Source organism: Neurospora crassa, linkage group V (genome assembly GCF_000182925.2).
Source record: "Neurospora crassa OR74A linkage group V, whole genome shotgun sequence".
Classification (NCBI taxonomy): domain Eukaryota; kingdom Fungi; phylum Ascomycota; class Sordariomycetes; order Sordariales; family Sordariaceae; genus Neurospora; species Neurospora crassa.
The window spans coordinates 4,160,677-4,178,295 of record NC_026505.1 but is presented as its reverse complement, the minus strand read 5'-3'; the positions used below and the strand labels follow the sequence as shown (position 1 = coordinate 4,178,295).

General features: G+C 40.5%; 4 protein-coding genes across 4 annotated transcripts; 3 read left to right on the top strand and 1 right to left on the bottom strand.

The window, feature by feature from the left end:
* Positions 1–558: 558 nt before the first annotated feature.
* Positions 559–2,329, top strand: tsn (translin). Its single transcript, XM_955818.2, has 4 exons — positions 559–1,107; positions 1,295–1,391; positions 1,450–1,595; positions 1,690–2,329. Exons 1-4 carry the CDS (start codon positions 939–941, stop codon positions 1,995–1,997), a joined length of 720 nt encoding a protein of 239 aa, XP_960911.1. The 5' UTR covers positions 559–938; the 3' UTR covers positions 1,998–2,329.
* Positions 2,330–2,492: 163 nt separating this feature from the next.
* On the top strand, positions 2,493–4,179 carry gpip-1 (Glucosylphosphatidylinositol phosphoethanolamine transferase-1). The gene is made up of 2 exons (XM_955817.2): positions 2,493–3,068; positions 3,156–4,179. Exons 1-2 carry the CDS (start codon positions 2,643–2,645, stop codon positions 3,546–3,548), a joined length of 819 nt encoding a protein of 272 aa, XP_960910.1. The 5' UTR covers positions 2,493–2,642; the 3' UTR covers positions 3,549–4,179.
* A 401-nt stretch (positions 4,180–4,580) lies between these two features.
* On the top strand, positions 4,581–5,799 carry NCU06662 (mitochondrial carrier protein; the record flags this gene model as incomplete). The annotated part of the gene is made up of 2 exons (XM_955816.2): positions 4,581–4,713; positions 4,795–5,799. 2 exons carry the CDS (start codon positions 4,581–4,583, stop codon positions 5,634–5,636), a joined length of 975 nt encoding a protein of 324 aa, XP_960909.1. The 3' UTR covers positions 5,637–5,799.
* Positions 4,882–7,398, bottom strand: NCU06661 (60S ribosomal protein L22). The gene is made up of 3 exons (XM_955815.3): positions 6,556–7,398; positions 6,185–6,423; positions 4,882–6,118 (listed from the first exon to the last, which is right to left on the bottom strand). The coding sequence occupies exons 1-3, from the start codon at positions 6,568–6,570 to the stop codon at positions 5,992–5,994; spliced, it is 381 nt and encodes a 126-aa protein (XP_960908.1). The 5' UTR covers positions 6,571–7,398; the 3' UTR covers positions 4,882–5,991.
* Between the last annotated feature and the right edge of the window lie 10,221 nt (positions 7,399–17,619).

Here is a 17,619-nt window from a genome sequence, read left to right as displayed (position 1 = left end):
GCCTTCCGGCATAGAGGCTCGTCGTACCGTAAGAAGTGGTAGTAGAAGTACATATGTCCGATGGTTTCGGTAGCTGTCCAAGAGTTCCGGAGTGATACCGGATCGTGGAAAGAGCGGTTGAGGTTCCTGTGGTCTGTGCTTTCCCACTTGCCTACGCACGTACGTACCTTGTCAAAGTACCTACCTTCCTACCTACCTGACCGTGGGATTTGCCCTTTGCGACGGCCCAGGACTTCCTTCGGCTTGCTTCTTATAGAAGCATCCGTCTTCATGTGGACCACTTTGCCTTTGCTTCTTTTTCTTTACAATTACGTGGGTCTTATACTTCATGATATTCATTTCTCTCAGACCTGCACCATCGTTTCTCGCAACAATCGGAGGTCCGTCAGATTCGCTGAAAAGGAGAGATATTTGATAGTCACAATTTCATAGAATCATAGGTTGAATGAGAAGGTAACGCTGAAGCACAGGCCATCCCGGCTGAGCCTTGGAATGGGTTGAAAACCGGTCATTGACTGCAGTTGATGTTGGTATGTGGTCATGAACTTCGTGTTCACTGCAAGATAAACATCAACAGCACTTTGCGAAGCCAGGAAACTCGAAAATTAGTATTGCTAAGATCAAGGTCATGCCGTATTGACCTCGTGGTCGGTCTTTCCCTTGTGTGGTTTTTTTTCTTTCTTTTTCTTACCGCGTGCAAACGAACAAGTTGCCGAATTTGAACCAGATTGCAATCAGCAAAAAAAAAAAAAAATGTCACTGCAGTTTACCATAGAGTTCCTGTTCTGCACGGGGTTTTCTCCATTTGAACATCGCATCACATCCACCAACCAGCACCGAATCCAAGTCATTCGCGATCACCCCATAGTACCACACGTCTTGAGTTGCCTTTCATTTACATCATTTTACCATTTCTAAGACGCAGCAACTTGTTCAAGATGGCTCCGCCGATGATTGACCCCGCGCTCTTCGACCAGCTCAAAGACAACATCGAGAAGGACAGCAGTATTCGCAAAGATCTTGAGCAGATAATCGAGGAGCTCAATCAAAATGTCTCTTATACTCAGGGAGTGTTGACCAAGATCCATTCCACTCCTCGTTCGAAATGTACGGTCCCCGCACCTGGGCTGCCTTCTCAGGAATCAATCACACCTCATGTCAAATTGTTTATCCAAACCCTCGAGAACCCTTCTCAGGCTGTTCTCTACCTTGGGATCTGTGGGATGAGGCATTGCGATGATGCTGATGATGAATTTCTCAAAGTTCGAAATGGGATGCTGACTTGCCAACTCAGATCCCGCACTTCTTTCTCAGGTTGAAAGTGGTATCAAGAAGGAGCTGGAGACAACAACTCGGCTAGCCCAGTTTGCCTCACAGTACCCTTACTACAAGTGAGTATAAGCACCTGTCACGTACTTGAGGCCATGAGCTGACGGATCTCTCCCCAAGGTACAACTACAAGTGGGGCCGCACACTTCAGGATGCCATCGCTACGGTGCTCCTTCATGCTTGGTTGGGCGGTATGGGCAGCGACAGCAAGCCTGGTGAAGTCGGTCGTCTCCTGACTTTGGAGGAAGTTGGTCACGTATTCGAAGGTACGTTTCCATGGTTTCATTGGTTCCCGCTGTCAGAAAGCACCGCGGGGCACTGGAGAGACAGATGCTTACCACTATCAACTCCTTTTTCTAGTTCCGGTCAACCTTAAGGACCGTGACGCCTTCCACATCACCATCGAGGAGTATCTCTTGGCTCTCATCTCGGTCGTTGAAGACCTCAGCCGCCTCGCCATGAACTCTGTGACACTAGGCGACACAGAGCTGGCTGTGCAGATCAGTGGATTCATCAAGGATCTACACGGAGGGTTCCAGATGCTCAATCTGAAGAACGATATCCTGCGGAAGAGGGTGGACTCGGTCAAGTACGCTGTGAAGAAGGTCGAGGATGTGGTGTATGACTTGTCTTTGAGAAACCTCATCCCAGCTAAGGATGCTCAGTAGATGGTGATGAATCGTGTGTGTGGTCAGAGACTTGCATGTTAGGGATGTTTTGGAGGCCCTGAGGTCATAGTTGATGAGAGCTGTGTCGTTCTTATACGAACCGGCACGTATGGGTGTAGGCATCTGCGAAGCGTTCGGCTATACATAGAGGCAGTGTTCATCCAACAACTGGAATGTGCTGAACAGGGTTGGCTCTGACCAGCCTACCGAAAGAAAAAAAAAAAAAAAAGAGGGGAAAAGGGGGAGGGATAAAAAGAACCATCGACAGTATGTGTATATTTCATTCCCGACTGGGGCCTGAAATATTCAAGATTATTCTTCAAACGTCGCCAGTAACAAGTCCTTGACTCGCACTGAGAAGCCAAGTTGCAGGTGGTGAAGGGTTAGGGTTCTGGGCTTGGGTGCTTACAGTGGATCCCGAATTTAACCGTCTAGAATAACCGTCCAGCCCGCCATCAACTGGAAGCTTGGCCTGTTCATTCCCTCGGCAACATTGCTTCTCTTCCACTTTCCTTGCGACGGCTGCTCGGTCAACGATTGTACACGCAGGTACAGCCCCCCTGCCACTGCACCAATAATCACGATCAATTGGCACCACGAGGCTTCTTCAGCCTGCCTCATTTCAGTCCATTTTGTACAACCAAAATGCCCCTCGTGGATCCGGTAACAATGTCCTCGTCAGCAATCGTGAAGGGCGCCGTAGCCCAGTCGACATCGACAACAAAAAGTACACCTGGAAGTCAAGCGACAGAGTCATCGACAACGACGGCCGGTTCCAGCAGCTCGCTGGCGACACTACGACCCGTCCAAATCAAACAAACGCCCGCTGCTCAGACCGTCCGCCATGCCCTACCGGCCGCCTTGACCGCCTTATACCTGCTTCGATTCGACGCCCTCGTCACCAATCCCGTCCCAGTAATGCTCAACGCCTTACCCGTGGTCGCGGCATTCCAGATGACCTATGCACTTCTTTGTCTGCCTGCGGCAGGCGAGCCCGCGTCAAAGTCGAACCGTAAACCCCGGCCGGGCGAGAAGAAGAAGGGCGGCGACATTGGGTCGAGCACGATCATTGTATGTCATGTCCCATCTTGTCCTTTTCCAGAGATCATGCGGTCTTGTTGGGAGTGTACCTCGCTAATATTCGTCCTCAAACTCTAGACCGCACTCCTAGCCTCCGTTTTGACCTCTATCGTCACCCCCTTCCTATACTTCGCCATGGTCCTCTTCGGCGCGCCCTTCCTCACACATGGGTCGCATACCTTCCTGTGCGCCGCGCACCTTGCCCTCCTTACACTCTTCCCGCTCTTCTACGTACACGGCGTCGACTCGGCCGCCTGGGCTGCGGTCGGCGGATTCCGTGCACCGCTCGATGAGACCTTTGGCGGTCTGGTGGGCGGCATTGTGGGCGCGTGGCTGGGCGCTGTGCCTATTCCACTGGACTGGGACCGCGAGTGGCAAAGGTGGCCGGTTACCATTCTCTGTGGTGCTTATGGAGGATACTTGCTTGGTAGGGTTTTGGGAGGTACATTGTTCTGGGGGAAGAAATTTTGAGTTGAAGGAGATGTTTATCAAAAGCTGGGTTTCCTTCAACGGAGATATTTTCCTCTGCTCCTGGTCATCCGCTACATAAATTGCGCCTTATCTTCATGGCGGGAATCGGCGGTATGGCATGGGTTATCTTGGGGTGTGACATGGTCGGTTCCGTGGTACTGCTGGTAATGGTGTTGCCTTTCTGCAGGTCGGAAACACACAGAGGGAACGGGGTAACGGGTCGTGAAACCCTTTTCGGGTTTGGAGGTTGGCCGTTACCCGGCATCAAGATAATTCTGATAAAATTCCTCCAGATAGCAGTTAATGTTTTGTGCGGACTCTGGATACAAAGGAGGACCCAGGGTCGTGGAAGTCAAGAACGACGGCAGAAGTTAACGAGGTTAAGCATGGAGGCCGATGTTAGGAACTGTTCGACGATCTCTCGACCAATCACAGCACCGCCCGAGATATCACTAACACGACATCATCGCGGAGCCCTACTAGTACTCTTTCCCTTCTGAAAGGTTGCACTCGATACATATTCAAGAGTGAGCCATTTAAAGACATCCTGTGATTGTATCCCCATCGCAAGGCGGTCTGGATGAGACCTTTACACATGTTATACTTTTGCTAATGTACACTAGTAAACGTCCATGACGGTTGCTACACTCCACCATTAACCCCACCAGTGCAGCACCTTTTTCAGCGGGGATACTTATTCATACCCCTGGATGGACAGTCAGATCCATCGACTCCGATGAGGTCCGATCCGTAACTTGGGTGTCCGATATGCCGGTCGATCGAGCGAAAACGAGATAAACTTTAGTCCGTTCATTCCTGTTTCAGACTTGACTTTGGAGGGAAAGAAGCACATGTAGTCAAGTGAGATTACTAACCTGCGCATCCCACACCTTCTGGTCTTTCCTTCCTTTATTGACGGGCTTGAGACCTTGTCCACATCCATATTTCAACAGGATCTTCCGGTCCATGATATAGGTAGAACGAGGAAAGAATACTTCGTATGCCTTGAGGTAGAAGGAAGCCAACGACACCATGGGTGCCAACTTGAAAGAACACCAGGAACAGGCTCCAGGCCCTGCTACCGCACCGGTAGCGGTCCAGAAAGCGGCCGCGAACTACAAGGGATTCGTAGCTGGCGTCTTTTCGGGCATCGCCAAGCTCTCCGGTGCGTATTTATTTACACACACTTGCACAGGCATATTTTGATTCTTAATGTAAAACCAACGTTACTAACCCATCCTCACAGTCGGCCACCCCTTCGACACCATCAAAGTGCGCCTCCAAACCAGCGACGCCACCCGCTTCTCCGGCCCGCTCCAATGCCTTACCCAAACCATCCGCAACGAAGGTATCCTGGGTCTCTACAAGGGCGCCAGCCCGCCACTGGTCGGCTGGATGTTCATGGACAGTGTTATGCTCGGCTCTTTGACTGTCTATCGCCGCCTTTTGCGCGACAACCTGTTCAACCCGCCCTGGCACCCCTTGCACGACCCCGCCAAACCCTTGCCTTCGCATGGCCACGGGTTGGCGGGTATTCTGGCGGGCATGACGGTCAGCTTCATTGCAGCGCCCGTGGAACACGTGAAAGCCAGACTGCAGATCCAGTACGCGGCGCGTAAGGAGGAGAGGATGTATAAGGGCCCCATTGACTGCCTCAAAAAGGTGTACACGCACCACGGTATCAGGGGCGTGTATCACGGCTTGGGAGCGACGATATTGTTTCGCAGCTTCTTCTTCTTTTGGTGGGGCACGTATGATGTGTTCAGCAGGTGGATGAAGCAGTACACGCAGATGAGCACACCGGCTATCAATTTCTGGGCGGGCGGGCTGAGCGCGCAAGTGTTTTGGCTGACTAGTTACCCGAGCGATGTTGTGAAGCAACGGTTCATGACGGATAATCTTGGAGGAGGGCTCGGTGATGGCGTCAGGAGGTTCCCGAGGTGGAGGGACGCCGCGGTGGCGGTTTACAGGGAGAATGGTGCGAAGGGATACTGGCGCGGGTTTTTGCCTTGCTTCTTAAGGGCATTCCCGGCGAATGCGATGGCACTGTTGGTGTTTGAGGGCGTCATGAGGTCGTTGCCTGGGTAAGCGGAAGTGCTACCGAGGTCGGACATTGGGTTGTGGTGATATACCTCGAGAGGTTATGGCGGCGCATAGGCGTTCGGTTGTCTCTTTACTTTTGGCATTTGGGTATGATACTCCTAGAACGGAGGCGTTATAGATGGTGCACAATTAACCGGCAATGTTACAGAGTTCACATGGTCATATGCGCATGGGCGAGACGAAAATAGGCTTGGCCAGAACGCCATGCCTCACAAGGAGGCGACTTGACATGTGTTCATTGAACCCGGTTTCCCGCTAAGCACAATGCACACCCGTCCATCATATGGTATTCCCTGCCAGATAACCTCAAATCTCCAGAATTTCCCTTGGGTTATCGAATTTACTCCTCATCCTCCTCAGCCTCGTCGTTGACGACGTTGAAGAACTTGAGCTCGTAAACACCGCGGGAGGTGGAGACGACACGGAGCCAGTCACGGAGCTGCATCTTCTTGAGGAACTTCTTGGTCCTGTGTCGCGAGGTAAATGGTTAGCGCCAGTTTGGCTGTTGATGGTCGCGAAGGGGGAACACGTACAGGTACTTGAGGTAGCGGCCAGAGAGCTCGTTGTGGGCAACGATCTCAATCTTGCCATCACCGACCTGGGAGATCTTGATGGCGTCGCCAAGGTTGCCGACGCGGCCCTCAACCTTGATCTTCTCGGTGAGGAACTTCTCGAAGGCAGAGACGTCGAAGATCTTGTCGCTGGCGGGCTGAGAAGCGTTGATAACGAACTTCTTGGTGACCTTGGGGCCCTTGCCCTTGGCAGACTTCTTCTGTAAAACACAATTTGACTTAGCCTACTGCTTCACGCCATGGTCGCTCAGACCAACATGAAAGCTGGGGGGATTCCACATTGGCTGAGGATTGGGCCAACAGCAAAGCGATGGTCATGTGGGCGAACATACGGTGATGGGAGCCATTGCGTCGACGGGATGGAGATGTGCTTGTGGGTTGACAAAGGACAAGTCGAAAGAAGGACGCAAAGAGGTTGGATATCCTGCGCCTTTTGTTGGGTTCTGAGGGTTTGGTGGACGGAAGTGGTGAAGTGGAGGTCGCAACACGCTGGGTGGAAAATTTTGACCAAAATGTGTGGCCTAGGCCTGTCAAAATCTTAGGGCTCCGTCGGCAGGCAGAAGGCGGGGCTTGGCGTACCGGTGCACGGGGCTCCGCATCGGCGACAAGTGGGGAGTTCGGCCCATCAAGTCCGGCCAGCTTTGTCTTCCCACCGCCCTGTCGATCACGTCAAACTCCGATTTTCCATATCCCATCCGTGCTTGCTCTCGGGTCTAGATCTGACGAAGGTACAGTTCTCTCCTACGCTGCGGGCCATGATTTCACACTTCTTTGCGTGCCTGAACTGGAGCATCTTGAGATATCGCATGTCTTGATGGCAACCTCTCATCAAGTCATCGGGCTGCCTGTTAGTGGTCCATACTGTCGGTCGACGTCGAACACTCGGCTTGCGAGGTTTTGATGGCCGTCAGCGACTGTAGGTATCTTTTGTTTTGCGAAGTCAGGAAACAAACACATGTCTTTTCTTCCTCGACAAGTAATGGCATGTGATATGGATTTTCAAGGGCCGTTCTGTTGTGGAGCCATGGGTTCTTGGTATTACCCGTTGGGGAGGGGGATCAAGTTTCCTACCTGTTCATCAACTCTGCTTTGTGATGTTTTCAATGCTCAAATCGTTGAACCTTCAATGACTAATATCGTGTCCATCGCGCACATCCCACATAGAGAACCTCACGCGACCAAAGTTCTCTTCGTATCCGAAGCCCAGAATGCCAATGACCATACAACTTCCGCCATACCCGGTATGGCCTGCTTGGCAGCCGCCCAGCTATGAAGCCGAGGCCTGGGCATCGCTTGAAAGAGACCTGAGATTGTACACTACTTGGGGGTTAGCGGTGGAGTCTTTTGCCAACCCCCTCTCATTAAAGAGGGGGAAAAATTTCTGTGGGACAACCGTTTAATCTAGGACAAGCGCCGATCGGTACCATGCAGAATCAACTATTAACGCTACGCAAAACCACTTTTTAACATCGTACACACCGGCAACACAACCACACTCAAACTCGCTATTTCTAACCGCACACTTCGTAAATCTATAAAAGTAAGCAATCTATATATATCCATAGATTAATAAAGGTTAACCCACCATTGCGCGTAGTAGATTTTAATAAATATTTCGCTAAAATAGGGGAAGCGCCCGCTAGCTACCGCGGTACGCATATATATTTAACTACCCGCTAACATATTAAGCGCTTTAGAATATTATATAAACCGCTGACTATTAGAGAAATTACTACCATTACTAACGAATCGCATACCTCTATATTTCACTATATTAAATCGCTAGTAAAATACAATAAACCAACTATATTATCGCATTCAAAAGGTTGCCCCCGTATATTAATAACCACCGAGGAGGATACTATTATATCGTACGTAATATTTTACTTCTAAGGACAATTTCCTACATTATATTAAATAGTTATTAGCGCAGTAAATCGGTTACAATTACTATAGGGCGCTCCAAAGACCTATAATGTAACGTAGTTAGCGAGCTTCCTTAAAGACTATCTAGAATTGAAGATTATAATTTACTACACCATCGATATTAAGAGAAGGTTCTAGGAGTTAAATAAAGAATTTATCAACGAGTAATTTAACAATTACAAAGCTATACTTAAAAAGTATAATATTATTGGGGGGGACGTTTAGAATTATAATAAAATAGGTATAAGACTCGGTTATGTAGCGGGTAGGCGCGTAAGGGTAGTTGTATTGAGGGATTTGGTAAAGTAGAAGGTAAGTTAGTATATTACTTTGCTAATAAATTTGTATAGGGGTAAATGCTTATTATTTCTCCTAGTTAGAGATTAATAATATTATTAATCGAGAGTCGGTTACCTTTATAGCTAGTATAAACGCGATTGGCAAGACTATCCCTATCTATATAATATTTAAAATTGACCCAACCGAGGATTTTATCGCCAATAACCTTAATAACGCCGTCCGCTTTACTAAATTACTAATTAGCTTTTCGAATACCGACCTTACACTCAATTAATTAAAGTATTTTAATTAATACTCCTTCTATTCGTCCCTAATATTTATAAAACTAAAGGAGGAGGACGGCTATAAATTGGGAGATGAGGGGTTCTCTTTTTAAAATTAGTTTGGGTGTAACTAATATAGAATTGATTATATTAGTAAGAAATTTAACGATTTAAATAATAGAATAGGGTTAAGAAGGCTATACCGCTTAATTTACTGTTTATTAATTATCGACGGATTTAATAGTTATTGCAATATAGAAGTTAAAGAGTATATTAATGCCTTTAATATTATATTAATAGTATTGCCTCCCCACTTAATCTATATAATATAATTACTTAATATTAGGGTATTCTCGTCCCTTAAAATTTATTACTAAAAGGTATTATGGTAGTTCGTTTAACGTAGAGAATTTAGTTTTACTCGTACTATATTTGTTAGAGAATTCGAGGTTCGTCCCCCTTCTATACCCTTATTTCGTTTCCCTACTAATTATAGTATTTCCGATATTTTAATGCATTTTTAACGCTAGTATAACCGGGTATAATATCCTTACCGGGTTCTCTAATATTAGAATATAGCTAATTAACCGTACGAGAATCCTACTACAAATCCGAGCGAAGTAACCTAAGAAAGCTAACCCCGCCTTACCCTCGTTGCTCCCCAAGGAGGACCGCTTTCAAGAAGCTACTAAAATTATTACTTATATTAAAGATAAATACTATTATATATTTAACTCGCTAACGCGTACCCGTTATTATACTGCTGAAGTTGTAATCTATGAAGCGCTATTGATGTATGATATAGTGTAGGAGTACAACTATTAAGACCGAGAGAAGGCGGCCAACCTCGACCGTAAGATAAGGAGATAGGTATATAAGGTACTAAAGGAGGGTGAGGTATTAAGTCTTTTAAAGGGAGATTTTAATTAGCGAGCTATTAAAAGATAATAATAAAAGTAGTTAATTAAAGAGAAAAGGTAGTTAATAGTTATTAAGTTATATAATAAGAAGACTTAAAAGTAGATTTACAATAATTAGGTTAAAAACCTGGTTAACGGTAAAAGGAAGGTTATATAGCGAATCTACTTCGATAATTGGAGAAAGGAGTTGTTACGATGCCGACCCAAGGGGACTTGGAAAAGACGTAATATTATACGAAGAGAAGAAGATCGGAAGAGAGCAGCGAAAACTCTACTCTTAGATTATATACATAAACTAAGTAGAAGTATAACTAATAGGACGGCTGGGCTTCGGTACCAGAACGCTGAGGGTGCCAAGTTATTGTTATATAGTGCCGTAATAGTACCCGGGCCCCCAAAACGTAATTAACTTCAATTATAAATAAGATAAGCCCTTAAGGGCCCTACGTTCCCTCGCTGGTATAGCAGTATTATAGTTATAGGGCGTTAAAATATACTTAAGTCCGTATACCGCTTGCCGGGATTCGTTGCCCCTAATAGTAGCTATAGTAGTAGAACACCCCTAAAATAGTAACGCACTAGTCTCAATCCGTTCCTAATAGTATAGGGCCCGCGCGTTGCGTATACTTCCTACTTCCCTCCTCTTCCTTCTATCCCCTTCCCTCTTCCTCCTCTCCCTCACTCCTTCTTTATTCTAATAATAATTATATTCTATTACTTCCTTTTTTATTAATATATTGTTATTAAAACCCCCTCGCTTTATTCTTAAAGAAGTATTACTCCTACGCCGTTACTACAAATAGAGCTAGAACCTTTAAAAAAAAAATCGTATATTATACTACCGAAATAATTAAAGGTTGTACTATTATTTAAGAAGCTACTTTAATAATTCTTATACTTAGTTTAAATTATATACCCTACTTACATTATTATAATTTTAATACTGAAATTAATAGCGCCGAACCGCTAAAAATTCAATACCTTCTTCCCTTCAATAAGAAGAAGAAGTACTACTACTACTGCATCCTTAAAGATAATTATAACCCTGTAAATTATCTTATTATATTTTAATTTTAGTATATTACTAACGGAATAAGGCCGTTATACTAATAATTAGCGATTATTCCAACGCTGCTTCCTTAACTACTTAAGCCGCCTCCTTTTAGGAGAAGGAGGATAGTAAGTTTATTTAGGACGAAGTAACTTATATAACTATTGCTATTGAAATAAAAAAGTTACTTAAGAATTTTACTACTATCGAAGAGGATATTTGTAGCGACTATAATTTAATTAATATTAAGAAGGTAATTAAAAAAATTATAAATAATAGAAGGAGTGCCGGTAGAGTACTACTAGGGTTACAATATTAAAATACTAATAATATATTAATATACTAAGATATAAATTACTATTAATTTATATTGCAATATATTAGTAATTACTGGCAGCCTACGCCCCACTTATAATATACTTATAAAAGAGCGCCGTACTTAAGCCGAGGATATAAAACCTCGCCTACTAGAGGGTAATATTAGCTTTATTTAATAATTTATAATTAAATTCCAATTCCGTTCTAATATTGAGGCGGAGGTTTCTCGTGTAACTTCCGTTATTGAGGACCCTACCCCTAAAAATATAGAGGAATTTATTGGCTAGACTATATCCAATTATCCTACTTAGGTTTAAAATTTAATAGTCCTATTCTACTTATAGTATTTTACTATATTAATTCCGAAATAATAGTATTATAGAGATAGGAATTTAGGTTTTGGGGTCTTAATTATAGAAATTAATTAGAGTAACTATACTAAAGTACTTTAATAATAGTAATAGAAAAGTAGTAAAATTGCAATAATTTATTATTAAATACGCTAAAAATAATATTATCTCCTTATAAAAAACGTAAGGTCTATAAAGAAAAGAAAATTATTAAGAGTAACTATAAGAGAAAATCGTAGGGTTCCTTAAGTTAGGGGTAGGGTAATTTTAATTATATAACTAAGGGCTCCTTCGGCGAATAGTATTATTCTAAAGTTCCTCTAACGTTCTATTTCTATTTTACTATAGTTAGGGGCCGGGCTTCTTTAAATTTCAATAATAAAAATCTTTAATATTACTAATATTTGCTTAAAAATCTTTAACTAAGCGTTAATTGGAATAGTATAATTTTAGTTATTTAATTTTATATTTTAAATTACTATTCTTATTCCAACGAGAATTTATAATATATTCGAAATACTACTCTTCTTCCTTAGGGTTAATAAGAGAAGCGACAGTACTATAGACTCGCTAATCTAAAGCGTTATTAAATACATTCTAGCCTAGGAAGCCCTCCTAATAAGGGCGGACGAAAGAAACGTAGAAAACCGGGAAAACCTTATACGAAGCGTCTATAGTAACAGCAATAATTCGGGGGTATACCTTTTTAATAGTAAAAGGGCCCGCCTACTTATTAAAAAGCTTAGCGACGGGCCTACTCTAATTCTAGTACTTTATACTAACCTAAACCTTATTGCCCACCTTATACTTAAATATATCTAACCTATATATATTAGTATAATATTAATAACATTCTTAAACCTCTTCTATAAATAACCGGGCCCTAATAGTAACTCTATTTACCTATTCCTTAATACTATACATATCTAGCAACTCCTAATATTATACTAATAATATTAGGCCGGCCCTATAATACAATAGTTTAATACCTATTCTAAGGTACTATTTATAGTTAGCGAAAAATAGAGAGAGGCTAATAGTCTTAGAAATATAATTATTAGCCGCGAACTCTATTAAAGGCAGCTATTATAATTAATTATCCTAGTAATAGGAGTAGAAGGTATAGAGGTACTATTTAATATAAATATTAATAATCTCTATTTAACTGTTAGTTTCGGGGTAAGTAAAGGAGGAAAGCTTCTACTAAACGTTTAATAAATAGCAAAACTCCTACTAGAAAGTAGCAACGAATTAGGTACCCTAATTGGAAATAATAGAATCGGGCGTACTATAGAGGCGGTAGACTTCGCGTAAGAAGGTTATAGTGGTTACCCTAATTAATAAGCTATATACGCTAATATAATAGTATATTTTTATAAGACGATCGACGATAATTATTATATAGGTATAAGTATAATTACTTATTTTTATCGCCGGGAGGGGGCTAATAAAATCGATAGAGATATTAGACCAATTACAAAATAGTACTAATATTAGTTCGAATAAATTAGGAGGTGAGAGGCGGGAGTTCTTTATTCGTATATAAAAATAATAACCTTAAATAAAAGCAGCAATATCTTAGGAGAAGTTCGGCTATATATACGCCCGCTATACGAAATTATAAATCTTAAACCGCCTAGGGTATCCCCCTAGAGTAGAAATATAGGTACGCTATAGAACTTATAGCCGGGCTTTAAAATAAGGGGGAATAAAGGTCCTACTTTTAATTAGGATTTTACTATAGGCTACTTTATAGTTAATTATAGTAGTGCTAATAATTTTTTAGAGCCGTTTTAGGAATGTGCTGCAATTAGGGTCCTAAAGTACTACGAAGGTTGCTAGAGATTTTAATAAAATTAAATAAGCTGCATTAATATAATTATTAATAAGGGATTCGGTATTGAGGATAAGGAGTTTTATTAGCATTAGCCTACTTAAATCCTTACCCGAGCCTTATCCTACGGCCCAATTCTCTTTTAATAAGAAGGTATATATATAATTAATAATATAATTATTACCTATATTCCATTTATTAGCCGGAGTACTATTGGGGAGGTGTAAAAGTATATTGGGGATAGTAGCGTATATTCTAGGGCGGTAGGCAATTTTAAAATAAAAATCGTTAAAGAATTCGGACTATTAAACCTACCGTTAGTTAAAGAGTTTTATAGAGGTAAAATACTATAGGCTCTTATAGTCTATAATAACCTCTACTAGTTCCTTAACGCCCTAGAATTCGGAGTACTATTCTTCGAAAGTTTTAACGATAGTAAATAATTCTTTATTATAAATCTTATAATTATATTTGGCTAAGGAATATTTAGAGGAAAAGAAGGCGATAGGGTACCGTTTCCCTTCTTCGTCGATTTAGGATAGTACGCCCCTAGAAGCCCAATCCGATATATTTACTTCGAAGACTATTTTCCGGTTAGGGTTATAGTAGGCGAATACTAATACCGAAGTAAAAGCGGCTTTAAATTATTTAAATATAGTTATAGCTATTAATATTAAGGGTAAAGTCTATTTATTTTTTAATATAAGTATAGTAAAGGGTTAGGTAATTTTTAAGAAACTTTTAATAAAGCGGCGGTAAAAATTCGCGAATTTAATAAAGCGTTAGAAATCCTTAAACGTTTTAGGGGCGCTCTAATTAAATATAATACTTACCTTCTCCGGGTTTATATAGAAGCCTTCCTTAAAAATAATTAAACTTAAATATTTTATTTTATACTTATAGAATTCGTATTTTTAAATATTTATAATAAGGCCGGCTTTATATAGGCGGGAAATAATATCCTCGAAATAATACTTATATTCCGCCTTCGTTTCGCTATAAATAAGAATATTGTTTAAATAAGTAATAGTATATTTATTAAGGACGTTGAAAAGTATATAGTTAATATAGTATTAAAAGGAAGCGGGGGCGCCTATTATACCGAAGTTTGTAATAAAGTATTCGAAGAGTCTAAACCTAGTAATAAAGGCGGTCTTCTATTTATCCCCGGGGGTAATTCGTAGCCGATTAAAGGCTACTATTATATTGAATTTACTAAACTACTTCGTCTTCCGGAGGGCGTCGATTATTTCCCTAATAAGGGGAATAGAGTACCTATTCTTAATAATAATATTATTTAATCCCCAGTAATTAATATAAATATAAATACTTCCGCCCAGCTTCTTAATAAATAAAATCGGAATAGCGGCGGGGGAGGAGTTTAAATAAATAAATTTAATAGTAAAATAATTATTTAAGTATTTATAAATAGTATAGAATTCTTCCTAGAATATAGGGCGGAGGCGGTAGTAAGGGGGGGTCTAACCTGGAATTAAATTAATTTTATAATTAAAAGGGTAGTACGGAGGTATTATTTTAGTAGTATTAGGGTCGAAGGCTTTCTACTTCCTTTAGAAGTATTCGGGGAGGGCCGCGAAAATTTTTTATTAGGTTGGTAGCAATTTACTATTAATATACTTCTAAATATCCTCCGCTAAAATAGTTCGAAGCTATAGCTATTCTACTACCCAATCCTTATAATTAGTAATTAGCTAGGAGAGGGGTTATATAGTCGGCCGTCCCTAGAAGACTATTTAAAGTATAACTTTATTAAAGTAGTAGAGGAATTAGCTAAAGTTAATTAGGTTACCGAATTTAAAATTAAAGGTTTTATTTACTTACTCCTCTATAAGGCGATATAGTTAATCCGGTATATAATAATAGACCTTTGTATTAGGCTCTTTATATAAAAGGACGAAGTTAGTAGTAAATAGAATACGAATAAAAGTATCCTAGGGCTAAATATAGCCGCTTAAACGTAGTCCGTTGGAAGGAAGAGGACCACTTATAGTCGAGGAATAAGTGTGTAATAACTTTAGTCTTAAGGTAAATTAGGACTTATTACAAAGGATAAGCGTTATAGGCCCTATAGTTACCGGAGGGTTCGTTATAATAAGTATTAGATCCGGGGTAGTATATTAGGTAGGGTTAGGTTAGGGTAGCGCCTTTATAATAGTAAAATTTAGTAATTCTATAGATTTAGTAGACTAATTAATCGCCGGATTATACTTCTTCAATTAAGGAAGGCCGAAAATTATATTTGGGCTACTAAACGGTTAAATAAATAAAACGAAGCGGTTTATAAACGAGCCGATAGAGTATAATAAAATATAAGTATATAAAATTTCGCCTCCCTCCCGGCTATTAATTAACTAAAGAGTATAGGGCCGGGGGAAGAATATTATAAGGATATTATAATAGTATATAAAAATAGAATTAATAAAACCTATTAGGGAATAGCTAGAGTCGATTATAGTAAGACAAAGGATTAATAAACCGGCGCTAAAATAAAGTAAATTTGAAAAAGAAAAATTAGTATTAAATTTTATAGAATATAAATATAAATCCTCCAAATCCTTCGAATTAAACCTCTAGTAGCGACTTCTACCGGAGGTTAAGCTTTTCCCGCCTTTTAGGGAGAGGCTAAGACGGTAGTAAGGCTTATAAATTTCGGCTTGCCTTTTACTATATATACTATTACGTAGTAGTTAGGGGCGCCGTAATATATATATAGGTTAAATTTCTAGTGTCTATCCTTCTTAATTTAGGAAATAGGACCCTTCTAAAGGGTATTAACCTTTCCGAGGACTATAGGGTTATTAATATTTATAGAAGGGGGGGGGTGTAACAATACTAAAAAACTACTATTTTAGTACCGGTAATTATTAATATTATTAATTATAACCCGGAGGAGCTCAACCTACGTAGCGAAATTATCGGTTGCCGGGCGGACTATAATACTAATTAAAATATTTTAAAGGGAGCTACTAATTTTAAACTTAAGTATATTAATACGGCAACGGCTATCGAATTCGTATTAATCGGCTAATTTAATAAAGGTAGTAATAAAGTTAGTAAATAATATATTACCCTATTTAAAATAATCTATTTCCTATACCGCTTCGGTATAAATGTTTAAAGTAATATAGTAGGGGTTAAAGTAGGTAAGAATATTTTAGAAATTAGAGAATCCAATTAGTTAAGCTAAAGCGTTATAAAGGTTAAATATAATAATATTAACTTTAGTCTAAATATAAGCGTAAATATTATTAGAAAAGTATTAGGAAATATAGAGGATATAGTCAATTAGGGTCGGGTAAGTAGCAAGGTCAAACGCGAATTTAATAATTAGCTAAGACTGCTAATTAGTATACTCTTCCTAACGCTTAAATAGCAACGTTTTAATACTACTAAAAATAGGGGGCTTAACACCTCGTAGACGGGTAATAACAAAAGTATATATAATATATTAAATTTAATATACTAATACTATAATACCGCCGTTCGGGTACTAAATACAATTCTCAATTTTAGTAAGCTGCTACTATACCTATTAGGCTTATACGGTTATAGCAATAGCCTCTACCGTAGCCTTAATAAAATCCTACTATACTTAGGAGGTAGCTATAAAATTTTGGGTCGTAGCGCTCTAAGTTTAATTAACCGCCTATTAGGTTTTTAAAGCCTCCTACCGGGTAATATAGAATTTGCTATATACTCTACCGAAGTATTCTTTAATAACTATAAGGTAAAGTTAAAGTTGGGCAAAAACGTTGGAATCCGCCTCCAAAGTAGAGGCGAAACTAGAGAAGTCCTTAGGGATATTTTTAATTGCTTTATAAATAAAGGGGAGGGTATTAGGGCGGAAAAGGGTATAGACAATTGCCTTGTAGGCGGGTATTATACTAAAAATAAGCGTAATTATACCCGGGGAGCTCGTAGAGTTATTTATAGTCTAATATAGAGCTACAATATAAGAACGGTTAATAATATAGAATAGAAATTAAAGTACTAAAATTATTGGGGCTAAGCTAATTGTATAATTAAAATCGTCCTATAAGTAGTATAATAGTAGTATAATATATATATAATATTGGAGTAGTAAATCTAAGGGTTTCCTAAGGGGTAATTGTAGTAGGGTAAGGTTAGATTATAGGTATAGCGTAATTCGGCTAGGACGGAGTAAGGTCGGTACTAATTTTAAGGTAAATTAAAGCGAAATAATTTTAATCGTTAGGCTATTGATTAGTAGAAATAGTATAATATACTATTATAATACCGACCTAAAGGGACTTGGAAAAGACGTAATATTGTACAAAGAGAAGAAGATCGGAAGAGAGCAGCGAAAACTCTGCTCTCAGACTATGTATATGAGCTAAGTGGAGGTATGACTAATGGGACGGCTGGGCTTCGGTACCGGAACGCTAAGGGTAC